The sequence below is a fragment of the Emydura macquarii genome, unplaced genomic scaffold (assembly GCF_026122565.2).
Source record: "Emydura macquarii macquarii isolate MOO-44397 ecotype Brisbane River unplaced genomic scaffold, CSIRO-AGI_Emac_v2 contig_1477, whole genome shotgun sequence".
Lineage (NCBI taxonomy): Eukaryota > Metazoa > Chordata > Testudines > Chelidae > Emydura > Emydura macquarii.
In genome coordinates, this window is record NW_027131614.1 from 22,003,952 (window position 1) to 22,026,361 (window position 22,410).

The 22,410-nt window shown below is 38.1% G+C and overlaps 1 protein-coding gene across 1 annotated transcript in view; it reads left to right on the forward strand.

Annotated features, from left to right (window-relative positions):
- Window positions 1-22,410, forward strand: part of ST18 (ST18 C2H2C-type zinc finger transcription factor) — a 187,653-nt gene that overhangs the window by 108,139 nt on the left and 57,104 nt on the right. Inside the window, exons 4-5 of the mRNA XM_067553783.1 lie at window positions 2,479-2,533; window positions 4,493-4,523. Coding sequence (XP_067409884.1) covers window positions 2,479-2,533; window positions 4,493-4,523 — 86 coding nt within the window. The remainder of the gene's footprint in view (window positions 1-2,478; window positions 2,534-4,492; window positions 4,524-22,410) is intronic.

A 22,410-nucleotide genomic window follows, 5' to 3' on the forward strand; every position in this document is an offset into this window, starting at 1 on the left:
AGTGTGTTCTGGAGTTGTTTGTCTCAATAGACTATAGTAATCAAAAGTAATGAACCTATTATGTGCAGGACCTTGGAGAGCGTAGAATGGCAGTAAAAGTGTGGCACATAAAAGGTTTATTAAAGGAAATTAAAGTCCATCATTGCCACACCTGCTCCCCTATTATAAGTCTATGGCAGGTCAGTGCCTTCAATCAGAACTCAGCATCAGTGAACAGAGCCATGTTTCCCATTACCATTGCAGTCACATTGCAACCAACTCGTTCTCAGGTTTTAAGGATGGTAACAACTACTGAGAGCCTTCAGCCTCTGCTAAATAAAAAAACTAAACATTTTAATCCCTACTGCTAATAGTGATTGTCTGTAAATATAATCAGATAAAATGTAACATTTTGGCTTTACTGCTGCATATTGATCAATATATATTTTAGTTTCAGATTTCCCGAGCACTAGTAGAAGCAACAGAACTGTTCAAGTATTTATATAATATTTTCAAATATCTGCTCAAGTACTTGACTGTGTTCTCTCTTGTAAAGAAATATTTAGGTCATATGGCAGATGTCATCTGTAGGAATCCATTAGAAAAGGGCTGAATTAGGAAAGTGTTGTTTCACCTTTAAAAGGGTTGACTCATCCCTTTCTGCTTCTAAGTTACATAAATTCAGTTCTACTCCATGTGGGGTTTCCCAGAGAAGACCTTGAAAATGCATTATTTGTCTCCTTTGCATGAACCTAACATTAAAGCATCTTTACGTCTTCAGAGCATGTGAAAATAATAAACCCATTCTTGCACTCCTCCGCGGGTCCATATGCAGCAAAATCAGTGCTGTTTTGAGCATCCCCTACTTTGCCTCCCACATGAAGTCCCCTGCACAAACAGTGCACAGTGAGACAGTAAAGAAGTAAGAACCAGGGAATCTACTGTTACATGGATTTTTATCTTGCCACTTTTTGTAGGTAGTGGTGCACAAATGCCCACGCACAGACTACTTCAGCTATTGGGCTGACGTGCTCTCCACAGAGTAGCGCTGCTGCTATGTCATGGCCTAAAGGAAAATAATTCTTCCTACACATCTCCCTACTTCCTGGTTCCGATACCAGAACCAGGTTCTGGGATCTGCACTTGAGCCTAAGAGATTAATCAGCAGAACAGTGAATTCTTCCACAGTGAGTTTTGTCATCCCCATTTTAGAGATGGGGAAACTGAGTCAAACAAGGAATCTGTGACTTGCACAAAAGAACAAACAATAAATCACTAACGGAGATAGAATAAAAACTTAGGCATTCCTAGTCTTTTGCATAGTCTTCTACACCAAACCTCCTCTTGAAAGATCAGACCTTAAATGTTTGATGGTAATTTTGGAAAGAATAAAGATTTTCCTCATTATCCTTGGTGAAAAATTACATTGCTTTGCAATCTGTTGGATGTCACTGTGACTCTCTACACCAAAACATCAAATCATAATCTCTTTAGAATTTCAGGGGGTTGTAATAAAATCCCTGAATTGAAAATCTTCCCCTTCAATTTTGGCTTGGGTCAGATTCAAGACCAAAAGGTGTATATTTCTGATTCTGGTTTGTATGTAGCCAAAAATGTCATAAGAACAGCTGATCTTGCAAGGTTTCTGTTATTTCAGTCAGAAATGTAAGGACAGCAGCTCACAGTATTTAAATGCTGTGAAATCAAACGTTAGCCCTAGTCCTGATTCAATATCGAATGTGAATCCCAAACTTTATGTTACCCCTCATCCAAATCTGTGCACTGCCTCTTTGGCCTATTTGATACCCAAGATGTAGCTGATTTAATTGGCAAAGAATTTCGTGTGTGTGTGTGTGTGTGTGTGTGTATGTGCGTGTGTGTGTGTGAAATCTGAGATTCTTTTGGGCAAAAATCTTATTAAGATGTTGTTATTACTGCATGTTGAGTGAAAAATATATAATACCACATAATAATGGAGACACCACTTTAGAGAGGTGTCTTAAAGATATTTTGGTGCTTGTTTCATTTTAACAGTTTGTAGTATATATATTGCCTTTGATCGCTCAAGTAATAGTTTTCTCACCTCTAGGCTAAAAGTTTGAACTTACAATTTTAACTTACAACAGTAGCACTAGGCATTTGCAGGTGCAGATACTCTCTAGGTCCTTTCCTCCAGTAAAGATTTAAACTTAAGATTCTGTCGTAGCACCCTGAAAGCAGCAATCATAGTATTTCACAGTGTCTAATCTTACATCTGTGATAAACACCTGTGGATGTTGGCATCAAATCTGAAAGAGTAACTCTTATCAGTTGCTTTATTAAACAAATTTCACCATTATCTCCTACAGAATATTTATCAGATATTCAGAGATAGGTTTTTATCTTTGTGACAAGATTAATAAAGCACGATTGTTCTCCTTTCCATTACTGTTTGGGCATTTTGAAGATTTTCTTTCTCAGTGGCAAAAGGTAACTAAAGATGTTGTGTTAATGTTACAGATGGATGCAGATGGTGAAGATAAAAAGCTGCGCACACGCTCGAAAGGAACCAAGGGTGAGTTAGCAAGCACGTTCGATGACCCTGTACCCATCACACCATGAAATATGATAGTTCCTGTGTACAGCCCCTAATGTGTAGTCAGAGTGTATATGGCTTCCTTGGGGCAAGGATACAGGCTGCCTGGCATTCAGAGGCAAAATGTTATTAGCTATGGCTTAAAGAAAAGAGGAAATATTTTTCTAATTCATGATATTTTCCTACAGATATTTATGAAAGTGCATAAAGGATATAGTTTACTTTGGAAAGGAGTTCCTTTCAGCATGCAAACTAGGGTTTTGTAAAGGAAGGAGAGTTGCCTGAAGTTGAATGATGTCTTCAGAATTACATGCTAAACTTCATCTACCAGATAAAAGAACAGTTTGTTCATTGCCATCAATTGACTGTAAATGACCCGTATGAGTGGCACACAAGTAAACTTAGTTTTAATCAAAACATAGTGTTTGTTTTTCTCTCTGAATGTACTGGGATTTTTTAATGTAGATTTTTATTTTTAATTCTGCAAAGTTATGATAAAAAAATTATACTTAATGCTATCCCCTTTCTTTTGGTAAAGAGCAGATGGGAATGCAATATTGCAATGTAAACAGGCCCTTTATGATCCAAACACCAGAAAAACATGATTGACTAGCAATACAACTACTCATTTTAATTCCTAATGCTTTTTGTGACCCTTGATAATGAATGGAAAATGAACACATGCACAAATAAATATATAATTTTGCCTTCCTTCTAAGCAAATTGTGCTTATAAATCTTATGACCTGATTTACAGAGGTGCTGAGCACATGCACCTCTCCAAGATTTCAGAGGGAGTTGTATGTGCTCAGCACTTGTGACAAAAAGGCCAATAAGTACTTTGATTCATCGTCAAGGCTCAGTATCCTGGGTTACAATGAGTCTACCTGGCACAGGGGATAAATGCATTGACTTTATACCTCCACGTTCAAGTTGTGGCTGAGGTCAAAAGTGAAAGTGAGATTAGTGGTTTCTTTTAATTCTGTAGTGGCCAAACCATGGCAAACTGGTGGTCTCTGCTCATGAAAAGACATGGTGAAACTGAAATCAATGGGATGCTTGCCACTGATTTTAATGGGATCAGGATCTCAGCCCAGGACTGCAATGGCAGATCAGTACTGAGGTGCATTGACAAAGATGTTTTAAAAACAATGCCATCCCTTGCCCAAAGCCAATGAGAAGTACGGCTAGAAAAATCTCCCTTAAAAAAGACATAGTGATTCTTGATGTAAAACTTTTAAATCAGAACCATATACTGCTCCCATTGAAATTAATGGCAAAGTTCTCATAAAGTTCTCACAGTGGGACTAGGATCAGGCCCTAAACAGAATTATTGCCACAAAGTAATAAAGTTATTGCAGCACATCTCAAGATTCTCATGTGGCTTTTCTATCTGTCAAAGACTGCTGGAAAATATAATCTGATTGACTGGGTCACATTTAACATAGTCTATTCAGTGTTAACACACACACACACAGGTTTAATAGAGCAAGCATATTTTCCCAGAAGTGGAACAATTGATATTGCCTGTGCAACATGAGTAATCTTTAGAACCACCTGTTGGCTCTGTCAATATGCTGCGTACCCTTGTGTGGGCAGGTATTTGTAAACACCAGCTTTCTTCATTCCCAAATCAAATTAACACTCAGAAAAGCAAAGATTTCTCATCACTCTCCCAATAATAAAAAGTGCCTTAGCTGCTTTGCTCTGCTGAAGATTATCATCTTCATCTTGTGCAGGGTTTATCTAAAATAACCCTGGGAATTACACATTTGGTCAACATTTGCCAGTAATAGCTACGATCCTGCGGTTAGCATAAAATAAAGAATCACCTGTGTTTTTATAGCCGCTCCTCTGTCATCACAGAGGGACAGGTGCAAGAAAGCACAGGACTGGAAATGTAAACTAATTCATTCATTCCCTTTGCTTTTATTAACAGTGCAAGTGGACTCTCTAGCTCAGGAGCTCAGGTAAGAATTCACATCGTTTACATTTTCTAGCTTCATTATCTGATTATATTGATTGATCAGTCCCCACATTAAGTACATTTAGATAAAATAAGGAACCCAGTAAATGATGCATTCATGTAGTGATATATTAATTGCCTTACAAAAAGTACTTCATGAGGACTCCCTTTTTAAGTGAACCAAAAGTATAAATGAAGGATTATCAATAAACCCTTTCCCATCACAATTAGCAATTTTTACAAATTGGGCATGACTTTACCACCCAGAACCTACTAAATGCCTAGTTAATCCTCAGGATCCTTATATTGAGCTTTCTGTGAAATATTATTACCTTTATAGAGTTAGTTAATAACTTTCACAAAATAGCCAGACTCTGTAAATTGTTGTCAGCTGAAAATGCACAGTCTGTTCATTTGTCATCAATTACCTGCTGAGGTTTTGTATTTTATTGAAGTAGTACAAAATAAGGCTGATCTTTTTCATATTTCCATAAACGATAACAATCTGGTCAAAAACATAAATTTTACAGTGATGTTTCAGATCCTCAATAATTTCTTAAATGATTAATATATGAATTATACATTTAACCATAATACCTGAGCATAATGAAATATACTGTTTAATACTCATTTACTGAAATTCATACATATTTTAAGAAATGTGTAGTGGAGTTTTCATTAGCTGTTCAAAAATCTCTCTCAGAACGAGCTATGGAATAACTGCAAATTCTTGATGAGTAACTTCCCCAGAAGAAAGAGCAATCAATTCAGGTTCAACATTAGGAGTAGAACTCTAAAACTGCAGATACAAGCAAGTAGCACATTGATGTGTATGTGAAGATTCCACCATGAAAAATATTGTCAGGAGATTACATTAGTTTGTTAGGACTTGGCCAGCAATTATGACAAAAAGGAGCACAGAAGTATAGGTTGGTAAATACTGCAAAATCTCTTCTTCAGTATTCACTCAAGTTTTTTAATGAATTCAATATGGACAAGTTCAAACCTCTTCAATAGGCATGAGAGCTAGTGAGTTTTATTGACACATGGAAAAAGTAACTGCTTGTGTGCTCATCCAATCAAAGACTAGAAACAGTACCACATGACTTATCTGGCCAATAACAACAAAGCAATATAGCTCAACTTTCGAATACTAAATAGGGAATACTTACAGCAAATTGTTTGCAATTGATCCATAGAATAAAAAAAAAAGTTTGTAGAATAAACTTGAATGATGAGTAAATATCAGGAACTCCTAAACTGCTTTCAGATATTCTGTGAAAAGAAAGAAAGGCTAATTTATCAGATAAATTACTTATTGTGAATTATTCACTCAGCTCTACCTCATTTTTCTGTATTGCTTCATGTTTAGTGTGTCTCCTTTTTCCTCTGTGCATCCCTAATTTATGCACCAGAAGGATGCATTAATCTGAAGAGGCAGGCATCCAAAAATGAGGATGGTCCATGTGTTCATAAGAGAAAAATGTTTGAAAAATAGAGGATGTATAAGTTTCTTCAACACCAGGGAAGCTGTAATTTATGTATTACCAGTTTACGAGGTTTTCCCAAGCAATTTCGGTGTTCTCTCTGAAACACATGCTACTTTAGCAACTTGCATGTCACATATTACTCTTTCTGTCAGAGCTGTGGAATGCATAAAGAAACATACATCTGTTTGAAATATAGGAATAAATATTCAACAAAGGTTTAATCCAACTTCTTTATACTTGCAATTTTGGGACAACAAAACCCAACATTAGCACATACAAATGAGATAGTTGGTGTCTAGTTAGATTGCTATTTGTATGTACAAATCAGGTTACAAAAACACTTAAACACAAAAATTTGTGTATGCAAAAAAATTATATAGGGAGAGAGACGTAATAGCTTTTCGAAAATGCAGTACATACATTTTAGTCTTGTTATTCTTTACACATATTACTGCAAAAGTACTATTGCAAACCCCCCCCAGGAAATAAAGATTGAAAATATTATTTAATTTACTGGATTTTTAAAAAAGGTATTTGGAACCTGTTTTGGTTCAAAATGGTGTGTTGACTGACTGGTTTAAATCCAAGCTTAATTAATTTACCCTTTCTCCTGGCTTATCCTATCTGACAAAGCACTTTTGCACTTCTTATTGAGTTTTTATTTTAAAATGCCTTGGGATACTTCTTTATGAAAGGCACTACATAAGCTTACACGCTCAAATTGTATTACTATTTAATTTCATAACATTGATTGGTTCTACATCCTTTGTTGGTCTATTCTAATTTTACAAGTTATGTTTTACAATAGTAAAGGAACAAAGAAGCTAAATGAAGGGTTAAAATCAATGACATTATATGGACAAGTTAGACCCAAAAAATGTGATATTACTTCAAAATCTATTTCATGGGAACTCCAGGGCAGTTCAGGATTCCTTAACCAAAGTGAGTGGCAAAACTGAGCTCTGAGAAATGGTGTAAGGGGAATCATTGGGTGTGCTCAGAAATTTCATCATCAGTCAGCCTTGAAAGAGGCTGTACTCTAAAGCTTTGGGGCCTTCTCTGACTGCCTGATCTGTTTCAGTGGTTAGGTTTGGTATGGAAGAGACAGGCTTCATAGGTCCAAAGATTAAACACTCCATAAAGGAAAGAAGGATGCTAACCTTATAAGGATATTACTTCATGATAGAATTCTAAGATCCCTTAAGTAGAATAGAAATATAGGGTGAAGTTCTAATGCTATTGACGTCAATGGCAAAACCTCCATTGACTTCAGTTGGGCCATGATTTCACCCACGTAGTGGACAGAACATTTTCCCTTTCCCCAAGTTTCATCAGTTGACCCAGGAACCATATTTGTATACAAAGAAATTCTGCCTGACTATTTTACACACTGACACCCTCTTCCCCTTTATTTTCATGATGGTTTTGAACCAATTACTATATCAAACAGTTTACAGCATCAGCTCATTTCTTTCTTTTCAGAATCTTATAGCACTTTATCTGATCCTTTTGCCTCTTTTTCTTCCTCAGGCTTTGTAAACCAAATCGTTTGCGTCTTTTTACATACCTCCTAATTCCCAAACTCAGAATTACTTTGAGCCCTCTCAACTGGTTCCTTTAATTTACATCATCCTTCCTATGACAGACTGATGTGAATCACACATGCTATTTAAAGGTAGTTACTGTAAAGCTTTATACAGTGCCAGAATAACTTCTGCCAATATATATTCTGTAAGGTACCCCAAGGCCAACTTGACCTTTTCACTGTTGCCAAACGGTGCAGAAGATTTGTGAGAGTTTTTTTTCTATTATCCTTTATCACTCTCTGGTCTGTTTCCTGTTATGGATTCTGAGTTATAGTCTTTCATTCAGCTGGTCTTTTAGGCTATGAATACACTGCCTACACACAGTTTGGACTACGGGGTTGTGAATAGTGGTGCACACTAAAGTCCTATGTTGTAATGCCCTTGTGTGGACATTGCAGGCATGAACTAAAAAGTTCCTAGTTCACATTACTGTAGTCTTCTTCAAACAGGACTACATTTACGCAATTTAGGAACCTTTTAGTTTGTGCCTGCAGTGGCTATGGGGGAGAGTTACTGTGTAACACTTTGGCATGTACTGCTATTCACATCCCCATAGTCCAAACTGCAGGGCAGTGTAGACAATAGTTTTGAAAATGTCTACACTGCTGCTAGGGGGTGTGAGTCCCAGCATGGGTAGACAGATTTACGCTTGCTCAGCTCAAGCTAGTGTGCAAAAAATAGCAGTGTGGACATCACAACATTGGTGGCAGCTTGGGCTAGCCATTTGAGTCCAAGTCTGATCAGCCCTCTTGGGTCTAAGCTTGGGCAGAAAGCCCAAATTGCTGCCTGTACTATTTTTAGTGCGCTAGTTCAAGCTGAGCTAGCACAAGTCTCTATACATTCTTGGAATCACACCTCCCAGCTGCAGTGTAGACATTCCCTCAAGAGCCTGATTCTCCTTTCATTATACTGGTTTTACAGTGATGTAATTCCATTGACTCCAGTAAAGTTACACCTGATTTATATTGGGGTGAATGAGAGGAGCATGAGATCCTTAGTGCTCTTTATCCCCAATATCCTCACCTTGAACTTCTTTACAATGAACTCCACAAGCTACTAAGGAACCCAAAATTCTAAAACTATCTAACTGTTTTGAATTGATTTCTTCATGCATCGTCTTTATTATTATTGTATTACTATTTCACATTTCTAAGGCTCACATCATTATTCAGATACTGCAGATGTTAGATACTGTAGCATCTAAGCATAATTTCCAAAAAGGCACCAACAATCCTTGAGAAGCAGAAAGCAATTATTTTCCCCTCCTGCAAAATCTGAGTAACTTCATCTAGAGGTTACTTCAGGATCACATTACTGGATCATTCTGCTGTTTGGTGAATGCCTGCTGAAAGAGAGAAGTCCTGCATCACAACCTAAAAGTGGCAAAACATGGGTTCAGACTGATATTCAATAGTAGGGAATGGCACAGCCAAAAACTCTTGTTGAAGCTAGCTGTTGTGGTGATATGGAAAGAAAGAAGAGGCTGACTTTAAGATAATTTGGTCCTAGACAATTTAGAAATTGAAAGGACCAGGACCATGAACTGTATTCAGGATTGGGCTGAAAGCCAAAGTAGAGTTGGGAGTATTCATGTGATATATTCTCATTAGTTTGCTCCACTTAATAGATGGGATAGTTGGTGTGCTGAACCATCTGTATTTTAGGGATTGACATCTGGGTCATACCAAGGGAAAGCAAATTGGAATGATACATATTTGAATTAATAAAATCATGAATCAATTTGGCTAGGTCGATACCTAAATGGAACGGGTTTAGTCTCCTGGCTAGCTGAAGGTGAAAGCAAACATTTTGGGCTGCTGCTGCTATCTAAATATCTGTGAGTAGTGAAGAGTCCACTAGGATCTTAAGGTTTCAGACCATCTTGCCAAATGGAAAGCAGATCTCCTCATTGGTGGATGAGGTCACAGTTTCTGTTCCTTCTACAAATACTTTTGTCTTCTCACCAGCATCACTTCTTGAGCAAGTTTCTTTTTTATTCAGAACCCAGTTTCCTTCACACTTTAGAAGAGCAGAAAGGCTAACCTGTCCACTTTGAGTGAGATACAGCTAGAGCTGGAAATGATTGACCTATTAGGGGCAAGAGAGAAATGATAGGACAGAGCTTCATGGAACGCCACAAAGATGTTCTCTTGGTGAGAAGGGACAACTGCCCATCACAACCTCTGCTATCTCTCTGATAGGAAGGAGCAAAGCCAGCAGGCCAACATCATAATTAGCAATGCTGAAGAAGCCCAGTATGTCTTGTAACACTAGCATGAAAATTTGACCCTTGCCCAGAGCCCTCAAGACATAGTTTATCAGCATAATTAAAGTTGTATCCATGCCAAAATGAAGTCTGAAACCATATTGGAAGGGGTCTAAACAATTATAGAAGTCGTTATTATTTTACAGTGCCCACTAGCAGGTTGGGTGCTTCACAGTATAGATAAGAAGACGTGATCTCTGCCCCCATTAACTTTACAGTCAAATTTCAGACATTGATGGAATAAAGGTGATAACAAAAGAATAGGCTAGAAACTGGGAAGAAAGGAAGGCAGAGCTTTATAGTGGTAGATGACATAGCTACTCAGAAAATTTTAGTGCATGACAAAGGAGATGTCATGTAAAAATGAGTTATGTAAAAAGGAGTTATATGTAAAAATAGATAACTGAAATTGGTATTGGCCCACTTTTTATAGGCTTCATGACAAAAGCAAGTCTCTAGGAAGGATCTGCATGAGAAGAGGGCAGTAGCCTTGCAGACCAGCTCAGAAGGGTTTTTCCATTCATAGGGAGCAGCATGGAGAGGGTTGTAAGAAAAGCGGAAAAATTATGCAAAGACTGATATTCTGGCACAGACAAAGGTGATACAAAGGTGAGGTGACACAATAAGTATTGAGATGTTGCTTCAGCTGGTTAGCCACCATATTCTTGGTGATATTACTCAAGAAAAACAGATTCGAGATGGAGCAGTAGTTGGTGAGGCTGTTTGCACCAAGTTATGGTTTCTTGCTTGCATGCTGGGCTGTTGCATGCTCTGAATTCCTGGTAGGTCACCTATTTTAAGCAGACTTCATCACTTCCTTATTTGTTTTGATTAGTCATGAGAGGTAAGGGTGCCTTTTGCATGCGCTGACACAGGCTTTCCTCAGCACCACTGCTTGTGTGACTGGCCTAAACTCAGTCAGATAAACTGTTATGGTTTCCCCATGTGACTCCAGTTCTTCTCCCACAGAGTGAGATAGTATTGGAGTCATTTGAGCTTTTCTGCAAAGTAGCATTTACAGTTACAGGTATTTAAGTCTGAAACTGTGTGAAGACACTCTGGATTCATTAGACACCCTACTATCCAGGCCACTTCTGTTGGCTTAGACTTTGCAGAAAGAGAGAGAGATGCTAAAAGGAAGTTAACAGTCTTCTTCAGCAGCATTCAATTATACTAATTCACCAGTCCAATTCAAATTTATTTCTTCATCTGTGCGGTTCCAAACTGAATCCTTCCTGTTTTATATGCCACAGGACATATAGCATAATAATGTTGGGGAGGAGATATGTAGGAGCCATCACCTAAACAGCTGTGAACAGAATGTGGTTACAGTGTCCTACTGGCCTATTGATGGTTTGACTGATCACTAGTTTCTAGCTGGGAGTTCTAGAAACCTAGGGAATTTGACAGTTTCCAAAAGCAGACTGGCAAAATTATTCTGCCTTCAGACAGGTGGGAAAGCTCCTATCTTTGCTTGAAGAAGGTGGCGATATAACTGTAATACAGAGACATGTTTCTTGTGCTCCCAGTTACAATTCCCAAATGGAAAAGGAGGTCAAGTGTGTATCCCCTTGTATGTTGGAGGTAAAGACGTGTAGATGTGGCGACTACCTGTGAAAAGCCCATGTTTATCATGTTTGGGCAAGAACCACGTGGACACTGAAATCTGTCTGTCTAGCATACGTATAGTGTAGTATCTGAGCACCTAATAATCTTTAATATATTTCCCAAGATGAAGTGAATCTGGTACCTGGCTTGATAGCACCTCAGTAAATTCTGAGAGGAAGCCAGTTTGGCTGCACACTGGTATTTACGCTGCAAGAATATCAACATTGACTTTGTCTCAGGAATTGCATATGGTGGGAGCATGCTCTCAGATGAGTCTATCCATGACAAGAGGTCTTTCTTGCAGTAGAGAGTTGGATGTGGAAAACATGCCCAGTTCTTCTCCTCAAGTTTCTCTATGATCATGATGTTCTGCGTAACTGGCTGGGTCAAGCTCTGCCAGAGTAGAGCCCTATTGTCATCCAACCAGCTCTCAGTGATGTAGTTAATTGATGCATTTGGTCTGAAAGAAAATTATGGATAATGTTGGTGTTATTGATAATCAATCTTGCATTAAGTGTATGCTAAGAGACACCATACCCTATATCTTAAATTTCTGATTGCCTTTGAGGACAAGTAGTGCTTGTATACTATTCATTCTCTACTCAGGGAAATATTTTTTTATTCATCCTGTCTCCCCTATCGGGAGCCTAATAGAAATTGGCATGGTCAGAGAGCCATTAAAATGACTGTCCTTTTCTTGCTATCCCATGTTTTCTGATACAATAGTTTCTCATACTTTCCTGTAACCCATATAATCTTTGTCCACTGTTTGATCCCTTTCTGCCAATTTTGTGATGCTCTTAAAGAATTTGGGGTAAGTTGCTAAACCAGATTTTTTTTCTCATAATCAATGAGGACTTTCTCACTAAATTTTACATTAAAAAAATGTTTCTGTTTTCACTGACATTTGATATCAATGTACAATAAGCACAATATGATCAGTATTCAGTGCAGTTTAGAAGGAGGCAAATGTAAATGTATGCTGTTCATAGCACTAATAAAATATTAATGCTGAAATTCACCTACCATTATTACATCCTATATGTCAGCCGTTCTCACCACTATTAAAACAAGTTATAAATATAAAACATAATTGCAATCCAGTTTATAGTTCTAAGATCCTCCCTTATTTCTTTCTCCATTTTCCAGTCTCCCTTAATTAGCCATCAAAAGACTGGGCTCACAGCTTTAGAAACTTTTCATAATTCTAACTGATTTTTGTTTTGTTTTGGTGCATTGCTGGACCTTTTTACCCATTTCATAGTCCCCTCTCACTCCTTACGTATTCTAGAAAAATATATCCCAGCTCTGGGATGTCACCTAATACTTTTTTTTTTAATATTGCAAAAAACTACTATCACTACTGCCACCAAAAAAAAGAATATTTGTCTGAATTAACTATTCTATTCAAATATTGTGCCCCAAATTTTCCATTTTAAAATATTTATATCAAATGGATTTTGTTCACATATAAATTCAAAAAATGGCTGATGTTCATACAAATACCTAAAATGCAAACAAGGATATTCATGAATGTATCTGAGCAATTCGTAGTATGTATAGGAGCTTTTCATTATTTATTATTCATTGTTTTCCCATGTTAACAGTTTGTCATTCAATCAGGGAACAGAAATAATATCAGATGATTTTGATGACCAAGTACAGATCACAAACAACAAATAATGAACTGAATATTTTGCAAACAACTCATAGGTTGACAATTGTTTGCCTTAACTATCTAGTGAATAGCAACAAATCACTTAATGAATTTTAGCAGAAATCAGGATCTGCATCTGATACTATATTTAAACAGCTATTTGACTGCATTTGCAAATTATAATATTTTAAATGAATAAATTGACTAAGTCTTCTAAATAAATGAATTCAGGCTCATTTTTCACTAACTTTCCATGCTTATTCTTTGCTACTTTAGTGTTCCCTCTCTTTATGTGTTGGGTTTATTTACAGTGTATAGAGTTTATTTGTTTTTTCTTCCTATTTCATTTTGTTTTATTTGATACATTATCTCCATTTGTATTTTTATTTTATAAATATTTTAGATATGTAACTTCTTAACTTCCTTCTTATTAATTAATATGTTCAATAAACTGATAAACACATTACACGTTTCTTTTTTCCTAGGTGATTTTTTGGCTACTATATTTCTAGTCAGTCAACTTTAAGACTTCTTTCCCAACACCATAATCATACCTGATTTGTTTTTGTCTTTTCCCTTTAAACTCTGTTTAATTAAAAACTTTTAATGATTCTCAATTTCTCTGCTACTGTAACAGTAGTCTTATTTTATGGGTCAAATTCAGGTAATTTTAACCTGAGTTGCCCTTGACTAATGGGTAGATATAGACTGCAGTTGGTGCCACTTGAGAGCACATCTCTTTTTACACCCTGTGTTGTCCATCCACTGTAAATAAAAACTTTTGCACTCTTAATTTTATTCTGCTCTGTCTCCTCTGATTTTATATTGTCAACAAGTCACTGTCTTCTCCATCATAACTTCAGCATTCTTCAACATACAGTAAGTATTTTCATACTAATCCCGACTATGCTTATGAAGTCCCCAACATCCTAATGTCTTCTGCGGGATGACAGACTGTCGGAATTTTATAGCCCCAAATGGTCATTTACTTTTATTGCTGGTGTTTTCTCTGTGGATGACTTCAAGCCACTGAGAGCTTTTCATGCCAGCCAATGACTTCTCCCTGTTCTATGCTGATTGTGAAATAGAGGCCAATCACTGATTACGTTGCCCTTGGCTGAAGTCTGGGGTTGAAGTCAGCCAAGGAAAAGCAGCTTGGAGTGAACCATAGACAACCTGGAGATTTCAATTAAAGGAAAAAGTATGACAGGGACCCATTCAACATTCCAAGGAGATAATTTTAACTCTTTGAACACTCTTCCAGCTTTATAAAGCTGTAGTTACCCACATGGCCAGCATAGCTATGACAAAGGGTTTAGCAAAAGCAACAATGGAACAGATTTGGATCCTTGGCAAGTGGCCAATTTAAATTGTTACTGCACAAAAGAAAGTTTGGAATTTCACAAGATCTCCAACAACCTTAAACTATCTACTCAGCATGTGTTTTCTAAATTCACTTTTTTAAAGCATTCACTGACCTCAAACTCTTCTGAAAAGCCAGAATGTGTGGTTTACCATGTCTAGGGAACCCTAGGATGTCTTTGACTGTTCTGTTCTCTAGAAGCTTTATGAATTCTGAGCCAAATCCTTGCTCAGGTCCTAATGAAGTCAGTTGCTCCACTGAAGTTTGCCAGAGTAAGGGACTGCATGAAAACTGGATTAGGACTTCAGGATTTAGCCATTAGTCATTTTCCCCTAATTCCGTTTGTACTACTGAGTTAATGAGTTTTTTTGGATCCAGTCAGCAAAAAATTAATGTTCCCAAAACTGACCTTTGTTGAATTTAAATTGTTCATTTGCTAAGGGCCCAATCCACAGCTTTTATGCGTACAGAACTCCCCTAACGTGTTTACGAGGACTGCAGGGTTGCATCTGAGGTCAGTGTAGCTTGCGTGCCAGTAACTGTTTTCATTAGAACTTTCTCTTTCTGTAGGCTATTATAGGATCATAATACCAATAGCACATCATGCTTTACAAATGGTTGAAATGAATGAGAAAATAAAAAGCAGTGAAACTGTCCTGTTGTTATTAATGATCTCTTTTATGGTGGAGAGGCCTCTGTTTAAGTCGTATTACAATATACAAACATGGTATTTAAAGAAAAATGAAAAAGTCATTATGGAAACACCCTAATATACTTCTGGACCTATGGTCTAATCAAAATATGTATACATATGGGGTCTGAAGGCATTTGGCCTTTAGCCTCATGCTTCACAATCAGCTTGAGGCATGTGCAGAGTTCATTACGATGGCACGCCTTTTCCTGTGTTATTGCTGACTTAATATCACTCTGATCTTTTTACATGCCTTCTTTTTATTTGCTCAGTCATTTCACAGTCCAGATGTTCCCTTTGGTCAAGTGGCCTATAACATTAGTTTACTGTCTGAAACATCGCCAACCTCAGTGCATAATGACTCAACACCATTACCCATTTCTCCCCAATCTCCTCTTATGGGGGCTAATAAATCCTCTTTCATCAACAAAGCTATGCCATCTTCTTTACTTTCCCTGCTTGTCTTTTTTAAATAAACTATATCCTTTTAAAGAAATGATATCCTTTAATATCATGTTCCAGCCATATTTTAGTTATGATATATTTTTCTATATATCATTATGTATATCCCCTGAGCTGGCAAATTTTCTTCTTTGCTAAACCTTTCATTTGTGTATATATAACTTTAATAACCCCCATGTCATTGAGCTTATTTTGTCTATATTAGTGTCCATAAACCCTTATTTCCCTTTTATCTTCCTCCCCATCCATACCTTTTTGTGCACTCCTTTCATCTCTGTTCAGTCTGTGCACTTGTCCTTCCCTCATGCAGCCCTAAATTGAACTCCTCCTTGCAACTATGACTTCTTGCTTTGAGAAGAACATTGACCTTGTTCAGCAGTAACCCTTTCTATCTGTATGGGTCCCTTCAACCCCAAAATGATCTCCAGTAACCCACAGAAACATATTCCCTCCCATTCATACCCTTTCACAAATATAAGCTGTGAGCCAAGTAGATGCATCTGTTGAACACAGAATGGGGAGAAATACATTTATTTCCTTATGTGAGATGCTAGAAATTGGGAAACATAAATTTGTAATTGTTGGGTTTTATTATTATATATATTTATATTTATTACTGGACCAAAAGTTGACTACTCCTGAGCATCTGTCACTACCACTGAAATCAATGGGCATTGCAGATACTCAGCACCTTCCAGGATGTGATCCACTCTATTGTTGTATATAAATGTATGATCAAATATATTTTTATTCTTTTTGCTAGATCAGCTGGGATAAACCATCATCATTCCACTAAGCTCAGTAACGGCCCTTTATTTTTAATGGGTCTGATTCCAATCCCTTTTACACTCACGTCTACTGACTGACCAGAAAGATGTCTTTATCATTTAAAGAGGGAAGATAAGATTTCACAATTAGACAATTTACTGAAATTCCACCCTCCTCATGCCAACATTTGGATGCTTTTTTGCCTTTTCCAGCTCCTCATGTTTTCTGAGCCTAACCTACTGTTGTTCCAGGCTGTGACAGTGTGCTAGCTATAGCGCCCTGGTCACTTAGGTAAGAGTGTAATGAAGAAGAATGCAGGCTTAGTGAGAATCAATGAATCTGTTATGGTGGGATGGAAGGGTCCTTCTGACACATGCCTGTGCTATGTTCTGCAATGCTTGGAGTCTGAAAATTAAAGGTGCACATGGGGAAAAGAAATGGACTGTGCATAAGTTGTGAATAAGAGACTTCACAAATGGACCGAGCAGTGTGGCACACTAGTGGCTGAAGGAGCACCCTGTGCACAGGCCTTTCTGACACACTTACTCCTGTCATTCCATTCTCATGGTTATGCTGTGGTCCTCCCAGCTCCTGCTCCTCACACTCTCTTGAATTACTCACCTGTTCTTCCTGATTCATCCACCTTGCCCCGAACATGATGTCCATTTGTTTCTCCAGTAGTTTTGTGTGACCTGATTCTCTAATGTAAATCAGGAGTAATTCCACCAAAGTGAATGGAGTTATGTATTTGCGTGAGAGAGCAGAATCAGAACCCTGGTCTTTTCAGCTATTTCTTCTAACCCTCCACGTCAATCTTCACCAATTTTGTCAATCTTCACCAAGCTCTACTGTACCCCGTTCTAAACAACTCCACTCTAATGCTAACACTAGAAAGGATAGGAAATAGGAAAATAAAGTTTTTGAAAAGAAGTGGTGGGAAGGAATTAGTGCTAAAGGTCCAGAGAAAACAGGTCAGATTCAACAGTGGTATAAATGGCTGTGTAAGTAACACAACAATGTAAGATGGTCAAGCAGGTGTTAGTAAAAAAAAAAAAAAAAAAAGGGGTAACTTCTGATTTGGAGTGCTGGGTATTTTCAAACCCAGCATAAGTGGGTGTAACTCCCCTTAAAGTCTCCTGGAGTTGCACCATTAATGCCAAGCCAGACTCTGGTGGCAGGAGTTCAGGTGATGATGAGACACAAGTTAAAGTTGGGGATTGAGCGGAACAGGGGACTTGATTATGCCCTCAGCTAAAATGCTTTTCCCTGTGCCAAATTCTACTTTCCATCCTGTGAATTGGTGAGTTACATTCAATAACATACAGATCTGCTGAATGTCAAATCAATTAAACTTTCTGTATGTTAGACCAGTGTTTCTCAACAACCAGTCCATGGACCGGCACTGGTCCCTGAGATCTTCTTGACACAGTATAGGAAGCCGGTCCCTGGTATCAAAAAGGTTGAGGAACACTGTGTTAGACCATTTACATCCATCCCATTTATGGTCCATCATTTAAGTCACTGACCAGTATGATGCAAAGACTTTCTTGAAGGATATCCCCACTTACTTCAGGCTGAATTTGTCTCAATGTCTGTACCAACTAATGGCAAATGTATCTAATAATCTCTCTTAGTTGGTCAGTGATTTACTAAAACATTCATATCACGCTCATCATCATAGTATCCGAGGAGGAAGGAGAGAGGCAAATGGGAAAGCAGGAATAACACCAATCTGACATCTCTGTTATGCAGATAATATTTATCTATTTATTTTGTATAAATCAGGGGATAGAGTCTGATCTCAGTTATGTCTGTGTAAAGGAGAAGTAATTCCACTGCTTTCCAGTGTAAGACTGCCCCAAATGTGAAATGTCCTCCGAATGGGACTTGTCTACCAAGGCTTTCAAAAGAACACATCAATTCCCCGATTCTGATAGAAGATGCCTGACTTGCCCTGATATGGTTTATTGATTTAAATTCTTTTCATGTATATACTCTAAGAAACTTGATGGAAGGTCCGTCTCATTCATGAAAAACAAAACTGTGGGATCTGATTTCCCTTGTGCCTGAATTCCATTCATTACAGCACAGAGGAAGGAACCATCAAAAAATCATACTTTCCAGCTGCAGCATGAGTTACAGCAACCTATGGGCTGCTCCACTTATGTCACTGGAACAAGGCCTCTAAAGCCACTGGAGGATCGCTGTAGCGAATCAGACCTCCATCATGCCTTTTTCTTGCTTTCTCCCTCTCTCTCTTAATGTGATTCCTATGTAGGGAGTGGGAGGAACTGGCTCTGCCATCTTTACACTAGGAGGGAGTTAGCCTTCACCAGAGAAATTCTTTGCTGACCACTTACAGCCAGAATGTGGTCACTTTGCACTGCCTGAACTGAATCAAGAATCTGGTGTTGGATCCCTAATAGGAATAAGAATCTGAATGTCCATACATTGGTTTCTGAGTTATCTTCATTACAGAGTTTTATGATATTTGAACACAATTGTGGACACTTGATGTAGACAGCATGATGCTGACTACAGATTAGCAGTCGGTAAATTGTGTTCAGTAATCAATGGAGCTAACCCATTTTCTCCTATGTATTATCTCACACTGGATTCCCTGTTAGCTGAACAGATTATTTCAACACTTTTGCATAAAGTGAGAAGTCATCCATGACTGAACATCGGAGGGTTCTTGTTAGGCACAAAAATAGTACTGTAGAGTGAAAGATAGTATTCAAGTGTCTTTCTTCATGTTCAGACGAGTCTTGATTCTATTAATGATCCATATGTTTATCTTAGGTTTCAGTCTTCTTCGGTGTGCTTTTCCACTGCTAGAAGACCTCAGAACATCTTTCAGCATGTGACTGACTAGAGTTATTTGTAAAATTATGTACTTTTTACTGGGCACACACTATCTCCACATACCATTGCCCTAGTGAGAAATAACTTTTGCATCTGAATATTATTCTCAGTATTTTTATTGTTATAAATAAGGCCCTACTTAAATTGTGGGATGATCTTCACATAATTGCAGCTGAGTTGTGGACAAGACATGGAAGATCATGAAAAAGCAATAATGGACCTTTATTAATAGTAGTAATTCAGAAAAGCTAGTATAGACCTATTTGTTTAAGAAAAATTTGCTGGAATCATATAAACACTCCAGTATTATGTTATGCCTGCTAATTTTTTTGATAACCAGACATTTTCTTGCAATTTGTTACATTAATTTAAAAAAAAAGTGACTGGTACAAAAATTCAAAAGGCTAAAAGTCTTCACTTCTATAGAAACTGAGTCCAGTCACTTTAGCTTTTTACATTTGACTGGCATTGAATGTTAGTGCGGTACTAACTGCACTCTCAAAATGTATTCAAAATTGTGGATTGTGCAAAATAAGCTAATTAAAATCAAAATTGCAGTGGAAGCCTAATATTGCGGGATCCACAGTTTCCAGAATATCGCAAATGAAGTAGGGTCTTAGTTATAAAATAAATGTGTAAAAATGCTCAATTTTGCAAAAATCTCCCCACATAGCAATTTGAACCAGCTTTCGCCTTCAGTTAAGTTAGCCTATTCAAACATTTATTTCCTTGCAAACATTTAACAGTAAAAACCAGCGAGGGCTCAGCTTTGCTCCCATTGAAGTTAGTGGAGGTTTTGCCCTTAATTTTACAGGGAGCAGGATTATCACCATGATGATAAACATAGTGGGTGAAATCCTGACACCTGTTTTGTCCTCTTTATCCTGGTTAAACTTCCAGCGCATCATAAGGGGCCCGACAAGCCCTATGTCTGGCCAGGGAAAGATTCTCCCAGCACAGCTGGGTAGACAGCTGTACATAGTGGATTTTCTATGGCAGGGTTGTAGGAGGGACTTGCATCCTTCTCCCTTGTGTTCTGGTGTGGATCATCAGGATACAGTGCTACAGGGATTCTGGGCAGCTCTGCAGCCCACAGGCAGCTAGGGCCAGGCTGTGTAATTTAGAAAGGCCCCCGGGTTTGTCTGTGTTACACAGGGACCACAGAACAACCCAGGATTGGAAGGGTGCAAAGGCAGCCATTTTAGTCTCCTCTTCTCTTGGGCTGTGAGTCTTGTGGTGCATCTCGTGGGATGTGTCTAGTCTCGAGCTGGAAGTGTAAATCCCAGTTCGAAAAGACATACTCGCACTAACTCTGATTGAGCTAGCACATGAAAAATAGAAAAGTGTAGCTGTGATAGCAGGAGAGGCTAGCCATTCTGAATACATATCTGTGGTCTTGGATCACTAGCACATCCCATCCCATATCCTTGTTTGGGTGCCTTTTTCTATCTCCCAAGGAAGCAAATCTGGTAGGGACTCAGACTTTCCAGTTCAGTCTAGGCAATGCATGCTCCTCCACAGAATTAGTATTCTTTGGCAGAAATGACATCACCCTTTTCCCCCTTCAAATAACAGTAAAGTCTGCTCACTATATATGAAGGTCTATAGAGGAGCCAGGTCAATTATAGACAGAAATATATAGCGGCCCACTTTTGGTGAGGCACCTTTGAGAAATGTAAGGAAATCTGAGTGTTTTCACATTCAGTAAGTAACTGCATGGAATTAGAAATGCCACACAAATCCCTGAATTTTAACTTTCGGTGAAGGTGAGTGTTCCAACTCACTCCTGTGAAGACTGCAACTTGTATCTGTGAAGAAACAGCTTATTAATATCATCTTTCTATTGACAGCAACCCAGGCTGGGCTCTCTATCCCTCTCAGTTCTACTGAGCTACAAAATGCACACATGCTCTTTGAGTCTTTGTGATTCTTTAAGGCATATAGTACTGCCTATAATCTTAACACTATTTAATAGGTCTCTGACTATTGGTGTTCCAGCCAATGCTGTTATAATTAATAGTATTAATTCTCTTTCTCTGTTGTATTGGTCAGGCTACTTGCTCTCTAAGTTTTTGTCTTCCATCACTGGCATCCCTTGCATAGTTTGCATTTACCTTCAACATTTTTGGTTGATGTGACGAATAAAATCAATCACTGGCCCAAAGCCAATGTCCATTCAACTATCATACGATCAGTACTATCATGTGTCCCTAAGAGAGCCCTCTCCTTTTGTGCTACCAATTGCTCCCACCCATCACCATCTTTGAAATATGATTTATGTAATTCTCGAGAATGTACATTTTCTGTGTGTTACACTCACACACATCTACAACCTAAAACATTGCTTATAGCTCTTACAGTCACTCTGTTAACACAGCCAATCAGATTCCATCTGCATCTGTTTCCTAGGTAACCAACAAACAGCCATAGAAGGAGACTGCAAATTCTGGACAGAGGGAGGGAGGAACCATTCAGCATTTCTGCTTTTTTCAATACTTTTAAACTGTTAAAAATGGAATAAAATAAAAATCTTGGAACTCATTCTAGAAAAACACAATATACATAATAGATGACTGTGACAGAATGTGTTACTGCCATTGCTTCACTGGTGAGAGGAGGCTCTGTGTAACCTAGCTGAGACAATGGTAAGAGGAAAGTAGCATTTGACTGTCACTGTGCATTCCACGGTATCTGCATGATATGAATGTGTAACAAAGGTTTCCAATAGTTCTGTTGCTATAAAGTAAAATTTTGACTGTAACTTGATCAGGATTTAAAGCATTGGCAGCCTACAATTTTATTTAACATTAATTGACCCATTCTTTATCTACCAAACATGAATTGGGTCTGGCATGGGGTTAAATGGCCTCAGATCCAAGGAATGAGGGTTGGCTCCCTTAACTGAATCCGCATCACTCAGTTCATCACTCAGTTCATGATTCAGTCTGATGCTGGAGCCCACCATCCTGTGAGGAGGAAAGAGGGTACAGATGAAGGGGAACTCAGTCAATGAATACTTAAGACCCTCTCTTGCCTTCACAAGTTTACAGATTCCACCAGTCCTTCATGGGTCTGTGCTCAGGTTTACCTCAGGAACTGGCCCCTTGAAGCCTCTTACTTGGGATACCAACTGCA